The sequence below is a fragment of the Natator depressus genome, chromosome 10 (assembly GCF_965152275.1).
Source record: "Natator depressus isolate rNatDep1 chromosome 10, rNatDep2.hap1, whole genome shotgun sequence".
In the NCBI taxonomy this organism is placed as follows: domain Eukaryota; kingdom Metazoa; phylum Chordata; order Testudines; family Cheloniidae; genus Natator; species Natator depressus.
The window spans coordinates 16,674,326-16,702,169 of record NC_134243.1 but is presented as its reverse complement, the minus strand read 5'-3'; the positions used below and the strand labels follow the sequence as shown (position 1 = coordinate 16,702,169).

At 39.6% G+C, this 27,844-nt stretch overlaps 1 protein-coding gene across 1 annotated transcript in view; it reads right to left on the bottom strand.

Moving 5' to 3' along the window:
- DNAH3 (dynein axonemal heavy chain 3) overlaps positions 1–27,844 on the bottom strand; it is a 102,054-nt gene that overhangs the window by 50,853 nt on the left and 23,357 nt on the right. The window contains exons 11-29 of the mRNA XM_074965321.1: positions 26,825–27,004; positions 25,804–25,940; positions 25,551–25,656; positions 24,772–24,950; positions 23,340–23,524; positions 21,932–22,055; positions 21,092–21,245; positions 19,860–20,004; positions 18,435–18,646; positions 18,071–18,162; positions 16,108–16,222; positions 15,354–15,470; positions 13,027–13,206; positions 11,733–11,869; positions 10,770–10,971; positions 9,262–9,354; positions 8,819–8,929; positions 7,087–7,201; positions 29–227 (exon numbers count right to left, since the gene is read on the bottom strand). Of these exons, the coding sequence (XP_074821422.1) occupies positions 29–227; positions 7,087–7,201; positions 8,819–8,929; positions 9,262–9,354; positions 10,770–10,971; positions 11,733–11,869; positions 13,027–13,206; positions 15,354–15,470; positions 16,108–16,222; positions 18,071–18,162; positions 18,435–18,646; positions 19,860–20,004; positions 21,092–21,245; positions 21,932–22,055; positions 23,340–23,524; positions 24,772–24,950; positions 25,551–25,656; positions 25,804–25,940; positions 26,825–27,004 (2,783 nt within the window). The remainder of the gene's footprint in view (positions 1–28; positions 228–7,086; positions 7,202–8,818; positions 8,930–9,261; positions 9,355–10,769; positions 10,972–11,732; positions 11,870–13,026; positions 13,207–15,353; positions 15,471–16,107; positions 16,223–18,070; positions 18,163–18,434; positions 18,647–19,859; positions 20,005–21,091; positions 21,246–21,931; positions 22,056–23,339; positions 23,525–24,771; positions 24,951–25,550; positions 25,657–25,803; positions 25,941–26,824; positions 27,005–27,844) is intronic.

The window sequence follows — 27,844 nt, the reverse complement described above, 5'->3', positions numbered from 1 at the left end:
CTACAGTCATAGAGAATATGAATTTTACCTATAGCATCGATCAGTCAGTGGAGTTATAACCAGACGTAGAGAATTGCCAAGGTACTCATAGCCATATTTGGCTTCTGTCGTAATCATTCGCACCATTACATCTCCTTCTTCCCAGTAGTATCTCAACTGAGAAATCCACTGGAAATCATTCTGATCTGTGATTTTGTCCTCAACCAATTTTGCAACCACATCACGAGCTGCAGGAACAGAAATAGCTCATAAAATACCTAATAAACAGTAAGCTAACATTTACAGCTGTAGCTCAGCTTTCATTTTAATTCAATTGGGCAAAATTCTAGACCCCAGTGCCCAGCATGAGTAGCCAGGCCAGGTGCTGGGGAGCTGTGCAGGGGTGGAGGAGTACAATCACTCTACAAAGGCCATTTAAGACCAGTGTCTGAAGAAACCTATAAAGGACACTTACATCTTCGATACCCAGAAAATATGCAAGGATCTGTGCAGTGACAGGTCTCTTTCACCCCTCCCCCAGTTCACCCATGCCCTTCTGCCCCCTGTAAATCAGAATGCTTGCTCACAGCACAGGGCTCTGTACCTGCTGATGTATACCTGTACCTGTACCTGATGTACACCTGCTCCACAGCTCCCCATTCTCCAGCCCCCATTCTTTGCTCAACAGAATGCCACTGTGGCCCTCTATGGCCACAAAGGAGGAAGCTAGATTTGCCCCTGGATAGAAAGCTCTTCACTTGTTGGCATGTTATCCACAAATTCAGAGTCAACTATATCTGAAAATAAAGGATCTTGTAAACACCACTCAATCTGCACTTGGAACTCCTACTGGCATCACATATTATTGCATATATATTATCATTAGGTTTCCTTACATTTCTGGGTCTCTGCTAGCAACTATACTGCTGAAAAGCAAAATTGTGTGTCACACAGGCTACTTGCAGAGCAATGTCAGGAACTGTAAACTGGTTTTTATCTAGGTTTGCCTAGGGTTAACAATCAGAAGCAGTATTTTTTTAATGACAGAATCTTAGAAATGTACAATTGGAAGGGACATTGAGAGGTCAGTTAGTCCAGCCCCTTGCATTAAGGCAGGACTAAATAAACCTAGACTATCCCTGACAGGTGTTTGTCTAATCTGTTTTTAGAAACCTCCAGTGATGGGGATTCCACAACCTCCTTTGGAAGCCTATTCCACTGCTTAATTATCCATATAGTTAGAAATTTTTTCCTAACCTAAATTTCCCTTGCTGCATATTACTCTGATTACTTCCTGTCCTACCTTCAGTGGAATGGAGAAAAATTGATCACCATCCTCTTTATAACAGCCCTTAACATATTAGAAGACTGTTATGAGTTCCCTCCTCAGTCTTCTTTTCCCAAGACTAAAGATACCCAGTTTTGTTTAACCTTCCCTTATAAGTCAGGTTTTCTAAACCTTTATTCATTTTTGTTGATCTCCTCTAGACTCTCTCCAATTTGTCCATAACTTTCTAAAAGTGGGGCACCCAAAACTGGACCTCCAGCTGAGGCCTTACCAGTGCCAAGCAAAGCAGGACAATTACCTCCTGTGACTTACATTTTACACTCCTGTTAATACACCCCAGAATGACACTCACCGTTTTTACAACTGCATCACATTGTTGACTCAGCTTTAATTTGTGATCCACTATAACCCTGATCCTTTACTGTAGTATTACTGCCTAGCCAGTTATCCCCTATTTTGTAATTGTTCATTTAATTTTTGCTTCCTAGGTGTTTTTTCTGAATTTCATCTTGTTAATTTTGGACCAATTCTCCAATTTGCCAAGGTCATTTTGAAGTCTAATCCTGTCTTCCAAAGGGATTGCAGCTCCTCCTAGATTGGTGTCATCCACAAATTTTATAAGCATACTCTCCTCTCCATTGTCCAAGTCATTAATAAAAATATTAAATAGTACCAGACCCAGGACTGACCCCTGAGGAACCCCATTAGATACATCTCTCCATACATCCCCCCAGGTTGACAGAAAACCATTGATAACTACCCTTTGAGTACGCTCTTTCAACCAGTTGTGTACTCACTTTATAGTAATTTCATCTAGACCACATTTCCCTAGTTTGCTTATGAAAATGTCATGTGGACCTGTGTCAAAGGCCTTACTAAAATCAAGACATTTTAAATCTACAGCTTTCCTTGCTATCCAGTAGGCTAGTAACCCTGTCAAAGAAGGAAATTAGGTTGCTTTGGGATGATTTGTTCTTCATAAATCCATGCTGGCTATTCCTTCTAAACCTATAATCCTCTCGGTGCTTGCAAATTGATTGTTTAATAATTTGTTCCAGTATCTGTCCAGATATTAACAGATAGACTGGTGTATAATTCCCTGGGTCCTCTTTGTTCCCCTTTTTAAAGACCGGTACTATGTGTGCCCTTCCCTAGTCCTCTGGGACCTCACTCATTCTCTGAGTTCTCAAAAATAATTGCTCACAGTTCCAAGAGTGCCTCAGTTAGTTCCTTATGTGACCAAGGGTGAATTTCATCAGGCCGTGTCAACTTGAATACATCTAAATTATCTAAATACTCTTTAATCTGGACTTTCCCTATTTTGGCTTGTGTTCCTTCCCCCTTGTTGTTATATTAATTGTTATGCACCTAGCCATAATTAACCATTTTAGTGAGACTGAAGCAAAATAGGCATTAAACACCTCCCCCTTCTTGATGTTGTCTGTTATTAGTTCTCCTTCCTCCACTAAGTAGAGAACCTATGCTTTCTCTCACCTTTCTCTTATCCTAATGTATTTATAGAACCTCTTCTTATTCTCTTTTATGTCCCTTGCTAGATGTAACTCATTTGGTGCCTCAGCTTTCTGATTTTGTCCCTACATGCTTGTGTTATTCTATGATGAAATCAGGTGGGCATGAGTGTTGTAAAGCCACACCAAAAGCAGTGGCCGAGGTTACATTCAAGATGGTAGGGTCAAAATCCTGACTAAAGGCTGATTCCTGCTGTGACCTATAAGCCAGGCAAGTCCAGAATTTTGTCCTAAAAGTATGGGGATGTTATAAACTGGCAGAGTTCCATTAACTTTGGTGTTTAAATAGTAATTTAAAGAATCTGATTCTTGTTGCTCTCCATTACCTGGTATGTTGTAATAACACAATAAACAAGTTTAGTAGTCAAAGTTACATAGAGCTGAGTAATTGAAGAGAACTTCAGCAGAGGTTGCAAGCATCCAAGAATAAAGGTGCTTAGTTTTTTCCAACACAATGTAGTCTTAACATTATTTGTTAATTTAAAAAGTGAAGTGATTGCTATTTTACTGAAGGAGATGGTCTAGCAACATAAATAGAAATTTAATGGGGTTAAAAGAATATTTTTATGGAAGGACATGTAGCACAGAATTAGGCTGAAACCTTTTTCAGTTACAGCTGTAATATCACATTTAGCACTACTGTATTTCTCAACAGTTGTGCTGCATTTCTTTCTTCGAATCCAGTTCAAATTTATCCTTGGTTAAACAGAAAAAAGAAGGATCAGTACCAGTGTTTAGGCCAGAATCTCAAAATGGAAAAAAAAAAACATAAAAAATTGGACAGGCACCATACTGTAGAGTTGACTGAACAGTGAAATAGCAACCGATGATTAACAGCTAACCCAAACCACACCTTACTGTTGAACCATGCATGTCATCACCAGGGATCCTAGTCTTCTGTGATTAAAAAACCCAAAATTCTCCAATAAAAAAACATAAAAATCCAAGTTTTTCCATAAATAAAATGAAATGCTGAACTTTAGTTTCCCTAGCAGCCACAATATAAAACTAAAGATTCTCTGTAAAAATGCAAAATCCACATTTTTCCATGGCAAATCGATTTCTAGGATCCCTGGTCATCACTATAATACTTGTTTATACATATCTATCAATGTATTTGTAACTGTAACATTTCACTGGGACCAGCCTTACCCTTTCAGGGTCCCCTGGGCCAGAGCTCCACTTAGTACAGAAGTGAGGGTAGGAGCCATCAGGGAGCCAGTTGCAGCTCCCTTATTCTGCACTACCTGAGGAGATGCTCTGACATATGCTGGTGAAGGATGGGTGTAGCAGAGTTCTACTCCAGCATACCCTCTCCCAGTCCCCACAGTGCCACCTCCATTTCCCTACACCAGAGGTAGGAGGGCAACTAGTACAGAAGGCAGCTATGCTGCTCCTGCCAGTTTGACACCAGTGGAGAATTCCCACATGCAAAGGGAATTCTCAACGGGCCACCTCTGGACAGAATACAACCACTCTGCCCCACTTGAGAAGTGCACGGTAGCACACGGGACTGGAAAATCCAGCCCACTATTCCTCCTGAAGCTGAGTTGCCTCCCCCATCAGTTCTGCTGTTGGAAGGGGAAGGGAGATTGGTATAAGAGACAGGGACGCCATTTAGGGGGGGCAGGGGAGGGCTGTAGCCCCCCCCCCCCCAAGTTTCGTAGGGGAGGCCTACTCACCCTAGCCCCAGATGGAGCTCTTAACTGCAACAGCTTGAGTGTGATATGTGATGAGTTCGGAAGCTGGGAGCAGCACAGCCTTTGGGGCAGGGAGTTTGTTTATAAACAGAGGCAAGGTCAGGGGTTCTCAAACTGGTGGTCGAGACCCCACAGGTGGTCGCGAGGTTATTACATGGGGGGTCGTGAGCTGTCAGCCTTCACCCTAAAACCCGCTTTGCATCCAGCATTTATAATGGTGTTAAATATATAAAAATGTGTTTTTAATTTATAAGGGGGGGGTCACACTCAGAAATTTGCTATGTGAAAGGGGTCATCAGTACAAAAGTTTGAGAACTATTGGGCAAGGTGACTAAGATAACAAAAGGCTTATCATTAAAGTAAATTAAGGATCGTTAGATGATCCTGAAAGCACTGCCAGGCACTTCAGTTAAAAGACAGGACACAAAAGGTAGGAATAAAAGGTGAGAATGGAGAGAGGTAAATAGTGGTTTCCCTCAGGGGTCTGTACTGGGACCAGTCCTATTCAACATATTCATATATGATCTGGAAAAAGGGGTACTCAATGATGTGGTAAAATTTGCAGATAATACAAAATTACTCAAGACAGTTAAGTCCAAAACAGACTGTGAAGAATTACAAAGGGATCTCACAAAACTGGGTGAGCGGGCAACAAAATGGCAGAAGAAATTCAATGTTGATAAATGCAAAGTAATACTTGGCAAAATATAATCCCAACTACACATATAAATGATGGGGTCTAAATTAGCTGAACCCATCAGTAAAGAGATCTTGGAGTCATTGTGGATAGTTCTCTGAAAACATCTGCTCAATGTGCAACTGCAATTTAAAAAATCTAACAAAATATCAGAAATCATTAGGAAAGGGACAGATAATAAGAAAAAAAATCATGTTAGCTCCATATAAATCCACGGTACACCAACATATTGAATAGAGTGTGAAGATTTGGTCACCCCATCTCAAAAAAGATATATTGGATTTGGAAACTGTACAGAGAAGGGCAACATAAATGATTAGGGGTATAGAAACACCTTCTGTATGAGGAGAGATTAAAAAGAGTGGGACTTTTCAGCTTGGAAAAGAGACAACTAAGAGGCAGGTCCGGCTCCAGCATTTTTGCTGTCCCAAGCAGCAAAAAAAACCCACAAAACTTGCCACGGAACGGGGAGACGGAATCCTGCCCACCGAACATGGAGGCGGAGTGATGGTGCGGCTGCCGAATTGCTGCTGGCGACCGAAGAGTCGCGTCCCCACCGCCGAATTGCCGCCGAGCGCGAGGGCCTATTGCCGCCCCAGAGCCCCGAATCGCCGCGTTGTGACGGAGCGGCCGCCAAATTCCCACCACCGCCGAGGGCCTATTGCCGCCCCAGAGCCCGACATCCTGCCGCCCTTTACATTTGTCGCCCTAGGCACCTCCTTGGTTCGCTGGTGCCTGGAGCCAGCCCTACTAAGGGGGGATATAATAGAGGGCTATAAAATCATAAATGGTGTGGAAAAATTGAACAGGGAAATGTTATTTACTCCTTCACATAACACAAGAACTAGGCGTCACCAAAGAAAATTAATAGGCAGCAGATTTAAAACAAACAAAAAAAGTATTTCTTCACAGTCAACATGTGGAACTCTTTGCCAGGGGATGTTGTGAAGGCCAAAACTATAATAGGGTTCCAATAAGATCTAGATAAGTTCATGGAGGATAGGTCCAGCAATGGCTATTAGCCAGGGTGGGTAGGAATCCAACACCATATTCTGCATGTCCCTCGCCTCTGTTTTCCAGAAGCTGGGAGTGGGCAACAGGGCAACTAGATAATTACCTGTTCTGTTCATTCCCCCCAGGGCACCTGGCATTGACCACTGTTGGAAGACAGGATACTGGCCTAGATGGACCATTGGTCTTACCCAGTATGACCATTCTGATGTTCTTATATAGAACCCAGATGTATCTGCTCACTGCTGTTTCCCACTAGACCCCGCTCTCCTCCCAGAACTGGGATAGAACCCAGCCGTCCTGATGGGGTCTCTCTCTCTACAGAGTTAGTAATAAAGTAAGAATATACATTAACATTTTAAACCTAACCAGTGTCCCTTAGGTGACTTGCCACAAGATGTCAGAACATGTTATTAGAGCTGAGTGGGTCTAATATTTATTTAATTTTCTTTCTCTTATAAAGGAATTAGATACAGGGCTCCTCTCAGCTAATTGCTAAATTATCTGCCAAAAAAACTAGAGTTTTCAAGTGTCTAAGTAGCCCCAAGAATCATGATTAAAGTTGCCCCCCCCAATCTGAAATGGCGCCCCAGCTAAGAGGCACTGAAATTAGGCATCCCACAAAGTTTGCTCTGAATTGCTCAGGCTACATGCTCAAATCATTAGTTAACTTGCTCATGCTTAAAGCTGGCATTTACAACTAGCTTTTGTCTCATGTGAATTAGCAACTGAAAATAATTAATATAATCCTTTAACTAATTCTCCAGGACGTAACTTTAGCTTGGGGAAGCACCCCAGCTACCTGTTGCAGATAATTTGCTTCAGTTAATGGTAGTAGTTCTGCCTGGAATGTAAGGAGAGAAGTAATAATCATGCATTTACCATGCACATCAATGACAGTGAGAGCCCCAAGAGTCAGACGGGCACCGCTGGACAGCTTTCCTCTCACTAACTGAACAATTTCTCCAATTTGTAAGTTGCTCTTCTCCAAGAATTCCTGTTACGGAAAGAAATGTGAGTATTAATGGTAAGCCGTAGCAAATAGCTCCTAAACTCCCAGAGCAGTCATTAGAACAAACCCTTTCAACAAAATGAGGCAGTTCAGTAATGGCACTATGCAAACATTTAAGAGTCTCCTTCATATAGTGCCATTTTATTTCATCATAACTACTCAGAAGGGTTTTGTAGTCTGAAATGGAAGCCATTTATTTCTCCCTAAATCAAATGCCAAGTCTCTGTACCAGAAGATATGCATGCTCTCTCTATTGTCTAAAGCTGGATGAAATTTCTTGTAATAAATAGGTTTCAGAGGGGTAGCCATGTTAGTCTGTATCAGTAAAAACAACAAGGAGTTCTTGTGGCACCTTAGAGACTAACAAATTTATTTGGGCATAAGCTTTCGTGGGCTATAACCCACTTCAAGGACTCCTCGTTGTTTTTACTTGTAAGAAATAGTTATTCAGCAAATGTAATATTTTCCTGAATTTACTCTTTATTTCAAATTATTTTGCCCTACAGTTTCTACTAATAATTTTGGTCCATGGATCACTGATGATATTTTTTTTGCAAGCATTTTAAATTCAGCCTGTTTTGACTGGGCACATGGGTTCAGATCCTCAGCTGCAGTAAATCAGCATAGCTTAATTGAAGCCAAGGTAGTTTCTGTGTCTTGAGTGGATGAGTACAAGCATCAGAATCTGGTCTCTACTGCAGTAATTATTTAAAAATTTTCTGTTTTCACGAAAATCCCTACCAGTAGACTCATTTGCTAGAGCAGCTCCAGAACGATATCAAAGAAGGGGCACACAGTTGAAGCAAATTTCTTTAAAATTTCATGTAAATAATCACAGGAAAAAAAGGTTGCAGTATTCATCCAACTCTACTACAGTCCAATCAAAAGTCCATTGAAGTCAACAGGAGGTCTTTCCGTTATTTAGTGTACTTTGGGTCAGTCCCCAGTGGAGTAATACATAAGACCATGGTGATGATGGATGAATTGCAAATACTTATGGGAAGAATAACATTCAACTACCAAACCTAGCTGATGCATCTTTATCCTACAGAGAAGCTTGCAGCCACAAAAGCTGTGTAATCACCTGATCCTTCAAACAGCTACTCGTGTGTGTAGTTCCCACATGACTAGGCACGTAAACATACTAGGGGGTAAGCATACAAAGAGGAGTAACTATTTATAAGTTCTGGTCATAGTTTGCAACTTTTGTTTGATTCTTCTGTTCACACTTGCAAAGCTCTATGAATAAGAGTCTGCAACTTGCTTCACTGGAGTTACTTCTGATTTACACCAGTGTAAATGAAATCAAAATCAGTGTCCATAATGATAGAGAAATAGCTGCTGCTGAGACATAAGACAAATATACAGCATGACTGAATGCAAAGTAAAAAGAGAAAACAAAGAAGACAAACGACAAAAGTGAATGATAAGAAAAGTGGAAATTGCAAAGCGCTCTGAGTTAAAGGATATTCTGCCACGATTTAACTTAAGTAGAAAAGTCAGAATTTATGCTTTCAAAAATGCATGTCACTTTGTTAGAGTTCTTCTTAATATCATAATTTAGTCTCTGGTTAATTGAAAGAATTTACAAGAAAACCTTACAAGTAAAGTTCCTGATCGCATAGCTTCAGACACTTCCTTTGTCCAGTAGATGGATGAAACACAAATAACCACCTGTCCAGGCCACTGAAGTACCCACTTATTTCGGGGAACCTTTTAAAAAAAATAATCACACTTGAGATAGAGAAAATTATGTGTATGCACTAGGCTTTGTCAATAACAAAATCTACTTTCTCTAATGCTTTTAAATCTGATTTATAAAATAAATGGCACTCAACACTGAGAACTTCATTAATTTTCCTTCAAGAAAATTAGATATGAGACTTTTAATGGATGCTGCTGAATTGGCACAACAGGATTCTACTTAGTTTAAAACCTAACATGGTGGTAAAGGAGAGTTTGAGCCCTGTACATGTGCAGGTTACTTTATGTTAATTACTTTATGCTGTAATTTATTGATACAGAAGCAAGAGATGAATAATTACTTGAACATATCCTCCAATGCCATCTTGAATAACTTGTCTTATGCTGGCCAGCATCATTTCTTCTACTTGCAAAAGCCATTTCTCTACCATGCCCTTAAAACAAGAACAAGAGAGGAGAGTGAAAATACACCAAATAAAATTTGTGATTAAATGGCATTTAAAGAGCAAATTTCACACTGGAGTAAACCTTCGAATATATTAGGCTTAAAGCATAAAGGCTGACTCATGCCTTTTTCTGCTCTGGTGGGTAAGGACGAAAATGGGTGGACAGCCTCCAAATAGAGGCACAAGCACTGGTGTACACAATGAAGGCATGCCTGCAGCACAACAGTGCATACAGAAAAATAAGCCATGTGAACTGCCTGAGCCGTGCATCTGAAGGGGCAGCATGGTGTCCATACATCCAGGTAGTGTAAATGCAGCTCTGGGAGGTAAATGCAACATGGCCATAACATCAGTGAACACATTGCTCCTGAAAGATGTGATTAAAAGGTTGCTAAATAGAATATCCCCTATCTTTCACCCCGTACCTTTTACCCCTGTTCATGACTGCTACATAGGAATTCAGCTCCATACAATTTAGTGGGGCCTGGCCAAGGAGAGGCAGAGGAATCAGCCACTCATTATGGCAAGTTTCTACAAAACCTACAGATTCATAGATTGTAAGGCCAGAAGAGACCATTAGATCATCTAGTCCTACCTCCTGGATAACACAGGTCAGGGAATTTCATCCATCTAATTCATATTATAACAGCATGCCTTATTACATAGTTTATAGTGCAAGTTACTGTTGGTCTTAGCAACAACAGTAACTCCTCTCAGTCTGTCACCTCCCTGCATCCCCAAAGGGACTGTGGCCACACTGGGATTGAGGATAGCCGCTAATGACGAGGCAGCTGTTTGAGCCATGCTGCTATTGTTGTGGGGCAGGAACAGCGATGATGAGGGATAGTCTGAGATTCACAAGGTCTTCCCTGTGTTTTCATGCCATTCTCCACGCTGGCCATGCCTCCCTCCTGTGTCACACAGCCTTTGGCCACCCCTAGTCCCCAAGGGACAATGCAGCAGAGCAGCAGTGTTCTCTGTACTCTGGCCTCATGTGTGCCTTCCTGCCATGAGGAAGGCAGAGTGTTTCTTCAACTTGTTACATGCTGCTACCTCCACTGTGCCACCTTTTGACCATAAGGCTAGGCTGCAATCCTATACTGGTACCTTTAATATTTTCATTCATTCCTTGTTTCCACTGTGATGTGGTATCTTAGTTATGTTCTAAGCGCCAATTTTTAAAGGCATTTAGATGCCTGAAGTTGCAGATAGGCACCTACAGAATTTTCAACACCGCCCAAGTGCCTAACTCCTTTTTAAAACTCCCAGCAGGCACCTATCTGCATTTTTAGACAACTAAATGCCTCTAAAAATCGGGTCTTGGTATTTTAAAGCTCATTTCCCCAAAAGCACATCCTTTACCACCAACTATTCATGTAATGTCATAACAGAAAAAAAATTACTTTTGCTTTCACTGGGTAGATTTTCTGTATGAAAGGAACCATTTCTTTCTCTGAACTGATCATTCCTGTGATTTCGAGATCTTCTGTAAACTCTAATGTAGAGATTCCCTCAAAACATTTCTTTAAATGTGGCTGTACTCGAAGGGGATCTTTGGTTTCTGATAAAATCTCAAGCAGCTCATCATTAGACAGGAAAAAGAACCTATTGAATAGAAAATGCACATGCACTTTTCAGACATGAAACCATCATCTGAGAAGCTGGATTTGATCTAACTCTTAAAGTAAGAAAGACTTATCACAAAAGGGAAGTTACCTGCTCTGATCTGGGGAATGCACTATTCTCAAGAACTTCTGGGTTCATGTGAGTCTTTGATATTTGGACTTATGGAGCAGATTTAAAGTTATAAAACTATTACACCTTTTTACATGCCAGTTGTCACATTCATCCCCTTATACAAAACAGAGGGGAGAAAGAAATCTAATCAGGTTTGGGGGACAGCCATGCACACTGTAAAGTTAGCCACACAGCCTGTTCTCCACCATCACCTAGTCATCTTTAGACCCTCTGGGGCAATTACATGGGACTTCACCTCTGTGCAGCTGAGTAGGGCATGGCTGATGGAATGGTGGCGGGGGGGGGTGCAATCAACTGCTGAAGATGGCATGTTCCCCTGAAAATACACTGTAACTGATGATGTATTTTCCACTGCAAGTTCCTGCTGTACTAAGACACCTTGGCCTCCCCACCCACTCAAATCTTGGGCCAAGCATAGCTCAGCTGGAACAGGGAATCTGGGCTACATGTCTAGAAAGGGAAATAGGTTGTCATTTTTTGCTGCACAGAACTGTGTTCTGTGACAACTACAAGTCACGCAACTCAATAAAAATTATTTCAAACAAAGAGAGCATTAGAATCTCTTTATGGCTCTTGCTGCACTAAGTTGAACCTGTTAATCAATTTACCGTGAGAAAAATAATCTTTTCTTCTCCAAATAAGTATTCAGACCCTTCTGGATATCATCTAAGAGAACATTTGCTTCCTGAAGCCTCTCCAACATCCTGGGTTGCTCAGTTGCTACAAGTACCCTGGTGTCTTTCACCTTTATAAAAAGAAACACAGTGTAGAAACTGCTAAAAAGTTCACATTTGGTTTGTCAGTTTGGTTCATTTTATTTTTATTTGGTGATAACAAAGGCTACAGAATATGTTACAGAGCATGGAAACTGCTTTGGTTGTTGAATGTCTTCAAATGAGGAAAATATATATGCCGTATTTGACAGTTATTGCTGTTTAAGACCATTGCTTTGTCGAGATTAAACGATACCAACGATATTGTAACCTGTGAAAAATTTATAGGATCACATCCACAGGTATTACTATCTTTTCAAACGTATACTGATTTGGAGAGCAAATCACTATTTGTATGAACATTCAGCTGTGCCTTGGGCTTTCAGCAGTCACAGATTCATAGACATTAAGTTCAGAAGAGACCATCATGACCATCTAGTCTGACCTCCTGCACATTGGAAGCCACAGAACCTCACCCACTCCTGAAATAGACCCCTAACCTCCAGCTGAGTTACTGAAGTCCTCAAATCATGGATTAAAGACTTAAAGTTACAGAAAATTTACCATTTACAGTATAAGTGACATGTGCCCCACGCTGCAGAGGAAGGTGAAAAATTCCCAGCTGATGGGCCACATGCTATCATAGGCAGTCCCATCATACCATCCCCTCCATAAACTTATCAAGATCAGTCTTGAAGCCAATTAGGTTTTTTTGCCTGCACTGTTTACCTTGGAAGGCTGTTTCAGAACTTCACTCCTCTGATGGTTAGAAACCTTTGTCTAATTTCAAGCCTAATGATGGCCAGTTTATAGTCATTTGTTCATTCACAAATAGGAGTGCAAGTCCTATGAAATGCACCTTTAGCACCCTACGTTTATCCTCTTCTGTGCTTGTCCTCAGAGTTGTGTTTGCACTCTGCTATTACACTCCTTTTAATGTGAAAGGATCAGCGGTAATTTATTCTGTGGTGTCTAGATTCTACAGAAATCTCAAAAGGGTAGGTAATCTTACCTACCATTTTTGCTAAAAGACTAGGCATTAACGGTGTTTTGGGCTCTGTGTTCCATGTTCCAGTGACTGAAATCTGAATCTCTGACTCTGGATAAGCAGACAAATTATCTTACTTAAAACTAATTTGATGAAATATAAACAAACATAATTTGTACTTTATTAAATGCAAATACTTACTGTTTGTGTCATGATGTCTTTCCAGCAAGCGTCTACTATTCCAAACTTTCTGCCCTCTTCTGGCATTTGAGCTATAATGTCTTCTGAACTAAAAATTGGTTCCAGGTAAAGCCATGTTGCCTGGCATTTTAACCAGCAATCTAAAATATCTTGCATTGAAACAAGCTTCTCTTCCCATGCCTGTAAACAGAACATTTAACATGTATGGTCTGCAAACAATTGTTTTAAATTGTACATTGAGTAGCAGAATAAACAGAAGGTAAAATATCAGATTATTTTAATGCAACATTTTCTCTGTTACAGTTCTTCATTATCAGTATATATGAGATTGAACACAAACCAACCTAAGAACTTTTCCTGTAATATTATACTCTTGCATGAAAGAACTACTTACAAAAAAAAAATCATGGGCTGATCATGCATCTTTCACTCATGTGTTTATTCCTTACTCACATGAGCAGTCCCATTGGCACTACTTGTGTGAAGAAGGACTACTCATGTAAGTAAGGTCACAAGATTGGACTTTTTGTCTGTTTGACTGTAAGTTAGTTCATTTCAGGAGATAAACACCACCGTTTCAAACCTCTGGATGAAAGTATTGTTCTTCGTCATGAGTGACTGCCTCTAGACGTGCTCAAAGATACTCTCTATAAATGGATTCTTTTTCGTTTGTACAACATACCTCTATTTTTACCCTTACTAGGCAGCCAAGTTAAAGTTCAGTCAACTCCTTTAAGTAACAAATACGTACATTTACAAAAAGAACTCAACAGCCACATCGAAAGAGGCATATGAGTTTTCCAGGGCAATCTTTAGAATACTGTATTTCCAATAAAAGATGGTCCAGTAATAGATACTACTTCACCCATACCTGTCTATCTCATATCCTGGGACCAGCATGGCTATGATAACATTGCAAACTATAATGAAATTGTAATTTAAGGACTAATATCCCTTTGATTGCTGCAAAAGTAATCAGTCTCTTGCATCAGATAAAACCCCCTGAAATAATTTTGACAATGAAATGACACAAGCCATGTGGGCAGAATAGCACATTATTTTACACACTCAAAATGAGTCTTTATGAAAACCAATGACGTAATTTAAAAAGAATGGAGAAACACAGAGATCTTCTGAATTTTGCTCCACACCCACAATAAATATCTGAATATTCATTAACTTTGACCCAATATTACACTGCTGACAGCCAAATTGTTCACTGAAGTCAATGGGTGCATTGCCTGTGGCTACGTCCACACTAGAAACTTCAAAGCGCTGCCGCGGGAGAGCTCCTGCAGCAGCGCTTTGAGGTGTGAGTGTGGTCACACGTGAGTGCTGGGAGAGAGGTCTCCCAGCGCTCAGAGTCTGGCCACACTAGCGCTTTAAAGCGCTCACATTTCCTTTAAAGTGCTCAAATTCACCCCCCGAGCCAGCAAGTTAAAGCGTTATAAAATGTAAGTGTAGACAAGCCCTCAGTAAGAAGAGGAGGACTGGGCCCTCTTTCCTTGCCAACCCTCTCACAGATCCCTTTGTAAGGGGTATGCCAGGAATGTATTAATGGAAGAGGTGTGGCCAGATTGTATGGTGTTTCAGCAATCTCCAGCTGCCATACAACCCCTTGGTGACTGTTACAGGTGGCTATAAATTAAAGTAGCATTTGATCCCTCTGCCCTCAGCTCTTGCTAGGATCAGGGCCAATGTCCTAAGGAATGGATGGAATTAAGGGTTTAGAAGTGTTGACAAGTCATGAGAATTAGGTTAGAAAAGCCTTCAAATTACCATCAAATATTGATGGGAAAAGTCTGTTTTCTGTGGAAGCTTCCTTTAGGGAAATCATTATATTTAACTCCTCTTTTCATCAATGAATTACTTGTAGGAGGGATTTGTTTCATCAGCTTACCATGAAATCATATCTGTACGGAGTGGTGGACCAACAGGTAGAATAACTTTGGAAATCTTATGGTAATGCCAAAAGATTACAAATATATTATTTCTCACAAATGACAGAGCTGCATCTCATTACACAACTTAGCAGAATTTGTTTAAAGCAACTGACCTATTCCTAAAATATAAAACAACTCAAAAAACATGCATATAGTGACTGGCTTGTAATTACTGTTTCCTTCAGCATATTGGCAAGCTTTGCATATGCTTCTTTGGAAACCAGTATCTCAGCGTTCTTTGAAAATACAATATGAATATTTGAGTTCTTTAGAAACAGCTCAAGCTTATATTTTAACATCTTCTCATGCCAAAATACCACAAACCACTTGAGAAAAGCATATTATGAGAGACGTATTAACTCAGTCGAACCAGCTTCTCCTTACCCGGCATTCAGTTTCTATCGGTTTGATGAATGGAGAGCCACACATAGTCTGCGTTTTAACTATGTGATCATCAAGCAAAAGTTGGACGTCATCAACTGCTGACAGGATACTGGTATTCTGTAAATATATCAGACTTTGTTAAGGCAAATGACAGTTGTTCTGATTCATTGATCTTAAAACTATTTTACTCCCAAAAATTTAGCCTGTAATTCCCCGTCTCTGTAAGGTGTGGATGGAAGCAAATGAGCACCTGTAACATATCAGAAGAGATGGACTGTATCTCTGCTGTATGCCCCCATTTCCAAAATGTCCACAGAGACTCTACCTTAGTTGGGAAAGAAGGATGGTCCAGTGGTTGGGGTGCTAGCCTGGGACTCGAAGAGAGTCGGATTCAGTTCCCTGCTCTACCACAGACTTCCTTTGCATCCTTGAGCAAGTCACGTAATCTCTCTTTGCCTAAGTTCCCCATCTGTAAAATAGGGATAACACCACTTCCCTACCTCCTAAGGATGCTGTGAGAATAAATATGTCAAAGATTATGAAATGCTCAGATACTATGACATTGGAAGCCATATAAGTATCTAAAATAGATAGTTTGGTAACTGCACATGGTCTGTTGGGCCTGATTCTCCTCCTCTCAGTTAGTTATACCACTGTAAATCAGGAATAATTCCACTATTTTACTGAATCAGTGTGAGGCAGACTCAGACCCATTCTTCTTAACAACACATTTGTTAGTTTGATGTATACTCACAGTGTCCCTGTACTTCACAAAACTGAAGCTTATGTTGGCCCATTCCGATTTCATTTTGTCCATGGATTTCTCTAGGGAATATTCTTTACTGGCTGCTGCTCCAATAGGCTCCAGTCTAGATTAAAATGAAATTTGGTTTAGCTACATTGCAAAAAACCCTCAACACTCTAAAGAGAAAAAGGAAAAGATTGTGAATAAATATCATTTAGAGCACTGATACTCAGACTGAAACTCATGAGCCACAAGTGGCTCATTAATGTGTCTCCTGTGGCTCTTTGCAGCACATGATATTGAAACACTTTGTGATTTAATTATTAACTAATCTGAGTTATTAACCAATCAGGATGCTTTTACTATGTTATTAACCAATTGTAGTTGATAAAATAATGCTTGGTCAATCATTTTGCTGTGAATGAAACAATGAATTTACACTACTGTGGCTCTTTGGGGTAATATTGATCGCTAACTTGACTCCTGAACCACTGAGGTCTGAGTTTCAGAGTAAGATGAAGATCTGTAAAGCAGCAGTGGCGTCTGTTTTTTTGTATGGCTCTGAAACCTGGGCCACCACAGGGATGCAGATGCACCAGATGGATGCTTTCAAGATGAAAGAGCAATGACGTATTGAAGGCATATGATGGTTTCATCGCATTACGAATGAGGATGTCAGGCACCGGACCAACTAGCCTCTAGTGTCTTCCCAAGTGACTCAATATTGGCTCAGATAGCTTGGCTATCTGCTCCATATGCCATATGTGTTTGATCCAACACAAGCTGGAGGGGAAGACATTGTGGATGGCTTTGCCAAAATGCTGGAGGGATGTCATGGCTTCTGACCTCACCTGCCTCAGCCTTAACATAGAGCAGGCTGCAACATTGGCAGGAAACTGGGCTCTCTGGAAACTGGGGCTACAAAGTGTGTACTCTACACTCCACAAGCAGGAGAATGAATGAATGAATGAGAGTAATCTTCCAATGCAGGAAGGAAAAAGGCAATTAGGTGAGAAAACATGTGAGAAAAATTACAGACTTGCAAATACCATTGAAGTGTCCATGTATTACAGCCCAGTATTTGCATACAAAAGTGGTCAGTTAAATGCATGTTTCCCATATATTTGTTAATTCATAATAAAAAAACATATTTATTATGGTAGTGCCTAAAGACCAGGATCCCATTGTGCTAGGTGCTATACAAACCCAGAAGAAAAACACAGCCCATGCCCAAAAGAGCCTACAATCTAAGTTAAGTTAAGCATATACCCAATTTTGGTAACTAGAAAACAGGCCAATAATTCCTGAAAGATGGACCCTGGGTATCGAGGTACCTGACTTCAGAGATACAGAATGTAATAAAAAATGGTACCAAAAATATGTTTTAAAACTGTCTAAAATAGTTTTACTGTAACATATGTGGCAAAGACAAATACATGACAGTGTGGTGAATGTTTTATTGTCTCTTCTTAGGAATTACCTGCATAATTCACTGATAACCTAGACATTTTCTGGCCATTCCAGAATCACCGCTCCATCTGCTATTCCCCCACAGTGCATATGCATATATTTCAAGGATTTTTTTTTATATTTTCAAACTAATCAAGTTATTGCTGATAATCACTATGATATAATGCTGCTGCTTGGTTGTAAATTAAAGCTTTGTAGAGATTTGAGGGGGGGAGGATTGTGAATTGAATTTAAGTAATTTAGAAACACAAGTCCCATTGTTTTTCAGTGGGGCTTGTGCTCTTTAGGCACTTTTGAAAATGCCATCCTTAGTAGATAAAGTTCAGCAGTGAAAATTTGAAAGGCCTTAAAAACTCTAAAAATAATAAAATAAAATAAAATAATAATAATAATAATAACAATCCAATAACCCTCAATACACTAGAATTTGATATCTGATTATGAAAGCATATAAAATATACTAATTGATTCTAAGGAATTAGATTTAGGATATATTTCTTACTTTTCAATATACTTTGATAATCCATATTCCAACATGTTTAGAAGGCAAGTACTTTCATCAGGTCTTATTTCATATCCTATTATTTCACTGATCTGAAAATAAGTGAAAAAATAAGCACAATCATCACATAAATTTGTAAGCAGGGTTTATCAAGTAGCTAGTAAGATATAAAAGTTAAAGAAATACCAACATAATTTTCCCCAGCTCTGTAGTTTTACCCGCAGGCCAAACTCCCACTTTGTCACAGGGAGTTTTGCCTGCACCTTTAAGGATTTCAATATTGGACCATCATGTGGTAAATTTTGAGTGGATTTCCTTATCGTGGTAGAATGTTTTCATTGTTTAAAATGTATTTCTGTGGCACCTGCTCCCAATGTCTGTCCTTCATTCCGCGATTGCAGGCAATAGACAGGATGGGAAGATGCTGCTTAAACTTGTCAAGTTTAAATTTCACATTTTCTGCTAAGCGTCTAGGTCCAGGCAGGTCTGCAAAAGTCTTAGTTAGTTTATACATTGTCCTCCACATATTTCCAATTTCCTCAGTAATTTCTTCAGAATTCAAGTCCTGGAGAGATCCTGCATGTATAATTAGAAAAGGCCAGCAAGAAGATCTCAGCAAGTTATTACTAAAAAGATTCATTTATACGTATTTGTTACCATTTTCCTTTAAGGAAAATGTGCGAACAAGATAAATTCCCAAAAACTACCTTAAAATAACACCAGGTCCAGGCCCACAATTATACTTAGCACTTATATACAGTGCTTTACCTCTTCAAAATGTTTTATACACAGCCACTAATTAATCTTTGCAACAGCTGCACCAGCTCAGTAAGTAAGTAATAGCATTCTCATTTTATAGATAGGGACATGGAGATGCAGAGCAATTAAATGACTTGCCCTAGACCAGTGGTTCTCAAACTTTTTTTTCCCACGGACCACTTGAAAATTGCTGAGGGTCTGTCTTGGTGGACCACTTAATGACCTTTCCAGATGTTTCTACTGTTAGCTAACTATTGTAAAGCACCTTGGATAAAAGCGCTATATAAAAAAAAAACTTAAACATTTTTTGTTCTACAAATAAAAGCACACAACTCATATTTTAATATCAGTAGCCTTACCTTTCTAATGCGATGGATGTGCCCTCTCTCCCCCACAGCGGCAGCCCCAGAGCTGGGGTTGGGAAGGAGCAGGGGTCTCTCCCTCTCCCCCCAGCCGCAGCAGAAGCCACAGAGCTGAGGCTGGGAAGGAGGGCCATCTTTCCCCGGCAGCCACAGCCCTGGAGCTGGGGAAAATTGCCTCTTTCTCTGGCCACCGCAGCCCTGCACATCCCAAATTCTCCCCACCCCCTCTTCTCACCCCACTGCTCCCTCCCACCTACTCCCTATTCCCCCCAAGACCACAACCTCACATGACATGTGCATCTTTTCCAGGGTCAAGGTACCTAATCAGTGGAGCCCACTAATTAGGTGGGTGGCCCTTCATTCTCTTGTGTGCGGCTACCCAGGCGTGCATCTTAGAGGGAACTATCTGTGGATCACCTGAATGGAGCTCGCGGACCACTGGTGGTCCGTGGACCACAGTTTGAGAACCTCTGCCCTAGACCACACAGCAAATCAGTGTCACAAACAGATTCAATATCAGGAACTCAGGGCTTTGATCCCAGCTGCTTCTCAAAAGATCGCTGGCTGTTATTCTACAGAATTCTACAGAAGTTCAGCCAACTCATACTTGGTAAATTTCATCATATAAACTTTTTGTGAGAAATATTTCATCCAGCTCTTGTCCTCACCATTCATCCATTCCTCAGACTTAGTATGGAAATTGTAAGCTGTTACCCAAAGTTGCTCAAAGGGTTGTTTATTTACAATTATAGTTTGTAGTAGAGGAAACTGGCTCTTCTCCCGCTCAAGTAACTCCTCTTCTTTATTAATAGCCTTTAAGAAAAAAAATATTTCCATTAAGAAGTCCAATTGTTATGTAAGAATCCTATTATGAAACATTGGGTAACATTTTCAATTGGGCTTAAGAGTCAGATATTTAAAGGTATTTAGACACCTAAAGGGAGTTAGGCACCAAGGGACTTTTAAAAATCCCATTAGGCACCTATCAGCCTCTTTAGGTGCCTAAATACCTTTGAAAAATCTGACCCTAATGACTTTAAATCCCATTTTAAAAAATGTCGTAGACTTTTAGGAGCCCAAATATCATTGACATTCAATGAGACACAGGAGCCTAAACTCCCATTTTCAGAAGTGACATGCATACTTAGGATCCTATGTCACTGAAGTATATTGGTAAATTTTATCCATTATGATTATTATTTTCATTAATTTGCATTACAATAGCACTCAAAGTCTCCAAGCAAGAACAGGTGGTAGTTGCTGTACATGTACACAGTAAGAGACCATAAACTTGCCCCAAAGAGCTTACAATCAACATAAACAAGAGAGAGAAAGGCTGGCAGAAAATACGTACTGTTATCCCCATTTCATAGATGGGGAGCTGAAGCACAAGGAGATTAAATGACTTACCCGAGGTCACACAGAAAGTCTGTGGCAGAGCAGGAAACTGAACCTAGAACTTTTGAGTCCCAGCCCTGTGCTTTAGAGGCCATGTTCAGAGATAAGAGCCATCTCTGTACATGTTTCTCCCTCTATTCTTAGACATTGAGGAAGCCCTGTCTTCACATGGACCCAGATTTGTCAGCAGAGAGGACGATGCAGGTATAGAAAAATTTTAAAATTCAAATTTTTGACAAAAAACCCCAAAGGAAATGAATTTCTAATGAAATTTTTTGTCAAGAGTATCCAGTTTTTCAAACCAACTCTAATAAACAGCAATAGTAATGGAAATGGCAGGATATTGCCAATAGATGTCTGAGAACTTGGGAAAATTATTCAAAGCCAACTCCAAGATATGTGCCTATAACCATGAAAAAACAGGATATGAACCTAAGCATCTATCTTACCTAACACACATTACAAACAAACTTTTCACTTAAGCTAGGTGATAATTACTTGCCTCAAATTCCACTAGTGCATTATCCAGATTCTTATCCAGCTCATTAAATTTCTCAACATTATTCTTCATTTCTTCCATGGTCATGACATCCCGTTTCTTGTAACTTTCTACTTCTTTGAAATAACTTTCAAGTAATGCCTCAAACTGGGCGCACCTAATTAGAGTCAAAGATAGCTCAGTAATATTACATTTTTCAGGCTTTTGGTTATTTTTTAAATTACAAAGGGCATCATCAAGTTTGAAATCTAACCTCAAAATTTAGGATTTGTAAGTAAAGATGCCCCTGCAAACATACATTAATTAATTAATCCTTACAACAGCCCTATGAGGTTCCCATTTCACAGATGAGGAAACTGAGACACAAAGGTTAATTAATTTGCCTATATCCATGCAGTAAATTAGTGCTAGAGACAGGATTAGAAGTCAGGACTCATTTTAAAATTTAGTCCCATGCTGAGTCGACTAGTCCTTGCTGCCTTTTACTAACCACATATAGATGTATGAAAGGTACAAACAACAAGGAGAGAACATAACATTTTTATCATAGTATATTGGGGTGTAATTAGGAATAATGGGATGAAATTAGGAAAATCATAGCACCGTCCTTCCTTCCATCCATTAGACTTATTCCAGGACAGGGAAAAAATCTAGCCCATCCTGCTTAGTGATATTTTTCTGAAACATGGTTTAAAACCCCACAGTACTAGAATTTTCCACCCACGAGCAGTTCCATTGACTTGACAGTACCTCCCTTTTTGTTGGTCCCAAGCCTTTTCATTTCTCTTGCTTAATTAAGTTTAAACTCCTAGTTCAAGGGAATGTCCTATTTTAATAGCATACCTTTTAACCAGAGAAACCTCTGCATGATCTCTCCTGCTAAACAACTGGGCTCTGCTATTTTCAAAGATTATCTCAATCTGTTCCGGCCAGTGAAAAACAGTACTATTCAGCTTTATGTCCTCAGCTACAATTAAAAAAAACATTTTGGAAATTATCCTTCAAGCAGTGTACCAAGTAGTCATTATGAAGAGTAAGCAGAACAGTTCTGACTACGTTTAGGAAAAAGTGACACATCTTTAAAAAAGTGGCATCCATTTTTTTGTGAGTGGAATGTTGCAAGCACAAATAATCTGGGGTGTCATTTTGCATTTCAAATTGTTTTCACTTGTAATTTTGTGGGAGTAAAACTGCAGACCAAGTTGGTCTCAAAATCAGACCTAGCATGATCCTCATGTAAAATTATTATAGTTGGTTGGCAAACTGTGAGTCTGTTTCTACCTTCATTTATGTCAGTGCTACCCCAATTTGCTCTTCTACATTCCAAAAGAGACGGATGATTTGAAAAGGATAAAATTCAAATATGGCAAAACACAAACAAAGCCAGTATCATGAAAACGTGAGCTGGTGCTACTCAGTTTTTATCCAACCCTCCATTGGAAAATTTTCCTGAGTAAGGATTATGTTAAAGATAAGTAAGGACGTCAGATATGGCCTATTAAAAGATGTGGCCTGGGAAGTTCAAGGGTACTTAAATAGATACCTTCGAACATCCCAGATGTGGATTTGGCTGTTTAGCTTTGTTTCCTTAAATAGTTTAGTGGTAGGACAAAATACTGACATCAGCTCAGAAATATTGCATTATCTGCATGAAACCTTGACTACGTGGGAGAAATTGACCAGCATAGCTATTCCAAATAACAGTTCTGCTACAGCTATTTGATATAATTTAGCTAAGTGGAATAAACTAAATCAGAGAAAGATATTCTTATCCCAGAATAAAAGTGTCCTAAATGTCCAGGCATAGACAAGCCCTTAGATGTGCACTGATTTTCATTTCTAAACTATTTTTAGATTACCCTCAAAACCCTTGCAGCAATTTATTAAACTGACAGAAATATCTGTAATAAATAACCAGGCTACTTGATTTTGCCAATACAGTGGTGAAGAATGTTAGTTGAATCATTGCACATACTATAAAAATTCTCTGAAAGAGTTCTCAGTTCATAGATCTCTCAGCGAGAGATCATAGAGAAGGAAGAATGTGTGGGCAGAGGAGGGGAGAGGGGAAGCTTCCTGCATTTACACATCTTTTCCCTCTAGAGAATCCTTTTGTCTTGCCATTTGCCTCTTTTTGGAACCTTTCATTAGCAATATACATATATACATATATATTTGTGTGTGTATACAGACACATACATATACACATTTTTGCCAGGGACACTTTTATATACCATATCTTTAAACATACAAGGCAGATCAGCATAGTCCATCAAGAATTCCAGCCTGTAGGCTGCTTCAGAGATCTCACGTCTCAGCTTAAAAACAGTAACTTCACTGGCTTTTTTTAAGTATGCTGTAACCTCTACCAGTTCTTCAGTGTTCAAAGGCACCTCACTGACTTTGTCTGCAATTATGTTGTATTGATTGCAAATACTACAACAAAAAAGAAAGCAGACACATAATTATGATTATTATTAATGAAGAGTGGTGCAGGATCTCATTAATGCAGATTGCGTGTCAAAGGATACTAATGCCCCTTTACAAACAAGATATTCTCATTAATACACATAACAGACATGCATTAATTAAGGGCATTCAATTCCAACATCCTACCACTCTTTCAAGGACTGATAAATCCGTACAGTAGAATGCTTGTTAAATTGGCATTAATTGGCATTAAGACACTGTGTTAACTGCTCCCTCCCACACAGTTAGAATGTTCTATTTCAAGAGCTGAACTCTTACATACAGAGGCATCCTTAAGTGCAGAAATCAGAAGCTCACTTATTCTCCTGACATCTACAGAACTAAGCATCCTGCATGAAATTTAGGCAAAAAGATAAGATTTACCCAGAGATCCTCAAACTACCCCCCAAAAAATGAACATGGACAAAAATGGGAAAAATACAGAAGCAAAAAAGACACCCATTACATATCATTTCCCAACAATGTGTTTTCTTGTTTCAGGTTTGGACTAAGCACTTTTGTTATCCATACATGCACAGTACTCAAGACACTTCAAGTACAACCCAATTCCAAGAGTAACCATCCATATTTACTCACAAGAAAAGGGATTTCTTTCAAATGAAGCACAATTATACCAAAAAAAGAAAAGGAGGACTTGTGGCACCTTAGATACTAAAAAATTTATTTGAGAACTACAGCTCACTTAATCAGATGCATGCAGTAGATTAAAGCTAAATTCATAGTAAAGTAAACTTTTTACTGGCTAAAACTAGAGTTCAGGGCCCAGGTCTTTCTTGCAAAAGACATCTCGATATGCAGAACAGGGAACTGTGGTCCTTACCCTGCTTTATGTGGGCATTAGTTCTTGCAGGGGAAACACAGAACCCTCAACTTAACTTCTGGCAAGTCAGTAAAAAAGGAAATAATTGTCAAATATTTTCATTGTGACTTTCAGATCTATCCAGGTAGAACCTAACTCAGGAACTTTTTTTTAAAAAAATATTTATTTAAAGAACATTTCAGGTCAACTTTACATGCACAACATGGAGTCCTTGCAAACCAGTGAAATGTTGTGTTAATTTACAGAAGCCTGTAGATATACCTGTAAAAATCCAGCAGATGAATAAAATTTATCTCAGGAATCTACACAGGCACTGATATACTGCATCAATGCACAAATCTAGTGATAGCCATGCATTCTCACATATGTGTACCTCTTATTTAACTCCCTGTTTTCATCCACTTCAAACTGAATCAGCTTATTTTTAAGATTTTGGGCCCGATTGCAAAGCTCCTCATTCAGATTTAAAGCATCCAGGCAGAACATGGCAAGAGGGACAGTGACATGCATGGAGGCTATTTCTTTTTTCAGTTTTGTTAAACTGTCAATCTTCTACAAAAGGGAAAAGAATAATCCTATTAGTTTCCTTAGACTCTACAGATAGGAAATGCTACATGAGGGCAAAGAATTATCTGTCAGCCACCAGGTGGATAATATATTTTAAACAGAAATAACAATCCACATTTACCCATTTAGGGCTCAAATCACTCCCAACCCCAGAACCCAGCGGGAGGTCCCCAATAATGAAAAGTCCACATGGGTGTCATGGCACAAGTTGCCTGCAAAAACTGCACTCAGCCAGGGCTCCAGCCCAGCAGGAGCAGCATAGAAAGCGGGTGGGCTTGGCTAAGGAGAGGGGAGCAGAGGGACAAAGAGAGGATGTGCTGATCCAGTACACATTCTGGACAGCCTCCTCTAGTAGGACTCTGCATGGAACATAGCTTTGCCCTCCCCAGCATAACCTGCACAGCTGCCCTACGGGCAAGGGTGGATGTAAATTGTCCCCACTCCTCTGTACCTACAAGGGTGAATCAAGCCCTTAGACTAGAAAGCATGGGGTGGAAAACTTGTTGTGATCTGTGTCTGTGAACTGCTATGTAAATGTTGACTGTTGTATGAGTGATTAGTAATAATAATACTGTTAGATGTTACCTTAGTGAAATCATCTAGAGAATGGCTTTCCTTCAAAAAATCAGTAATGTCTTGTTCTGCATTGTTGTTCAAAAGATCACTGTATTTCTTGTACACATTTAAATACCTTAAACACAGAAGATTGTAAATCAAACACAAGATCCCCAAATTAGGCTTCATGGCAATGGGAAGTAAACATGCAAAAATGACACTGATGCTGCCTTAACATGCTGGTGGATCTAGATAAGCATCAAAGTTAAAAGCAAAAACTTACTTCTGTGGACCAACCACGTTGCTATCAAATATCCTGGCAGTTTTGTTCACATATTCTGAAACCAAAGATTCATCCACTTTCACTGTACGAAGAGTGGCGTCATCTTTTTTTAATTCTGGAAAGAGTTGCATTTCTACCTAGAAGGAACCCCACAACACAAATACAGCATACTACAGGAAAAGCAAGGGCATTTCACACCATGGCTAGAAGTGCAGAATTCTACCTATCTAGTGATCTGGCAGGAACAGCATCCTGCACACTGGCCCTGCTTCAGCAAAGCAATTAAACACGCACTTTAGGAATATGCTTTGATGCTTTGCTGAAACAGGACCATAGTCAGGAGTAAGCTCAGAATACTAAGTGGGCCACTGGAGTTCAAATATCACATATTTAGGCACTTGAGCAGGCATTCAGTGGCATCCAGTATGCTTTTAGGCATTGGCATTTACATTCCTAAATACTGATTTGAGCACTCAAATGCAAGATTCTGATGCTCTGTTGGAGCCTGTGTTTAAAAAATTGGGCCGACTTTATGAACATTTTACTTAGAAATATTAAAGAATCCCAGAGGACACTTTTATATAATAGAATGGAATAAATGGGAAAATATAATCAGAACATTTGCACTTTTCCAATTGTCATGAAAAACAAAGTGTTCCCACTTAGAACAGTTGTAGAAAAATCTGTTATTGTAAGAAAATTAGCAGAGAGCAGAGGTAATAATTATTTGTACTGCTGGAATAGCTTTCACTTGACAACACATATTCCTTGTTTCTGAACAGTACGTGAGATCACACCAAAGCAATAAAGCAGCTTGGATGTGAGCAGGAATCCTTTCTATGTTCTCTACTATAATCACTAAGGCTTAGCCAGCTACCCATACGTAACTCTGTTTGTCTTCTGTATCGGAGTTTTTATACCAGACTCATCACTTTATTAGCTGAAGGCTGACTTATAGGTTTCATTCTGCATGCAGCATACTCTGCACAATACAGCCCATCTCCCTTCTTTTATCCTATACCTTCAGAAGTCCCTCCGAACTCCGCAGGATCTCCATGAAACAGTAGTAGATTAAATTCCAACAATCTTTCCAAAGTGGCTGAAACACAATTTTGGGTTCCTCCACACTGAGTTTGATTATTAGTATTTGAGGGACAAAGAACTGCTTTTCTTGATATGGTTCTCCAAAGTCATTCCCATCCTCAAGGGAAAAAAGCACAAAAACAATAAATGCTGAACTAATTAAGTATAACATGCACAACTCAAAAGTCATTCAAAAATGACTTAAAATCCCATACATAAACTGAGATCTTTTTAATACACTGCACCACCAGTATCTTCATCCTGATCTAGAGCCTGATCTCTCAAGGTACTGACCCCCACAGTCCTCACTGATTCAATGGAAGTAGAGCCTTGATCACCTCACAGAATCAAACCCCTAATGAGTGATAATCATTTTTAATTATTTAGCTTTTAATTATTTTGTTTGTATCCCAATTGTTTGCACAGCACCTGGCACAATGTCTGGGGGCCTCATCTAGGAGCTACTGCAGTACAAATCGTAAATCATCGTCATCCAAATGCAACACTTAGCACAAGGCGGGTGCAGCTCCACACTTTGTCAATATGCTTCTGTGGCTGTTTGCCATAATCCAGCCAAATCTGTGCTATTTACAAATGTTTTACGTAGCTGATTATAGCAGATCCTGGGTGATACTTAACTACTGACACAACCATGTTACTGAAGGGAAGAAATGATAGGCACTCATATGCTGGAGTCATAGCACCGCATATATTAATAAGTAGTTATTGCCTGTACACACATATGATTTTATGGGACAGAATCAGCAAAGCACTGAAGCACTTTTGACTTCAATGGGACTACCTACATGCTTAAAGTCAAACATGTGCTAAAGTACTTTGCTAGATCAGGGCCTATCTAAACAGCAAAACTACAGCAATGCACATCAATAGCTGAAAACTTTTAGAACTTGCTAATTATGGTCCTGATCCTGCAAACTCTTACACAAGTGAATAGTTC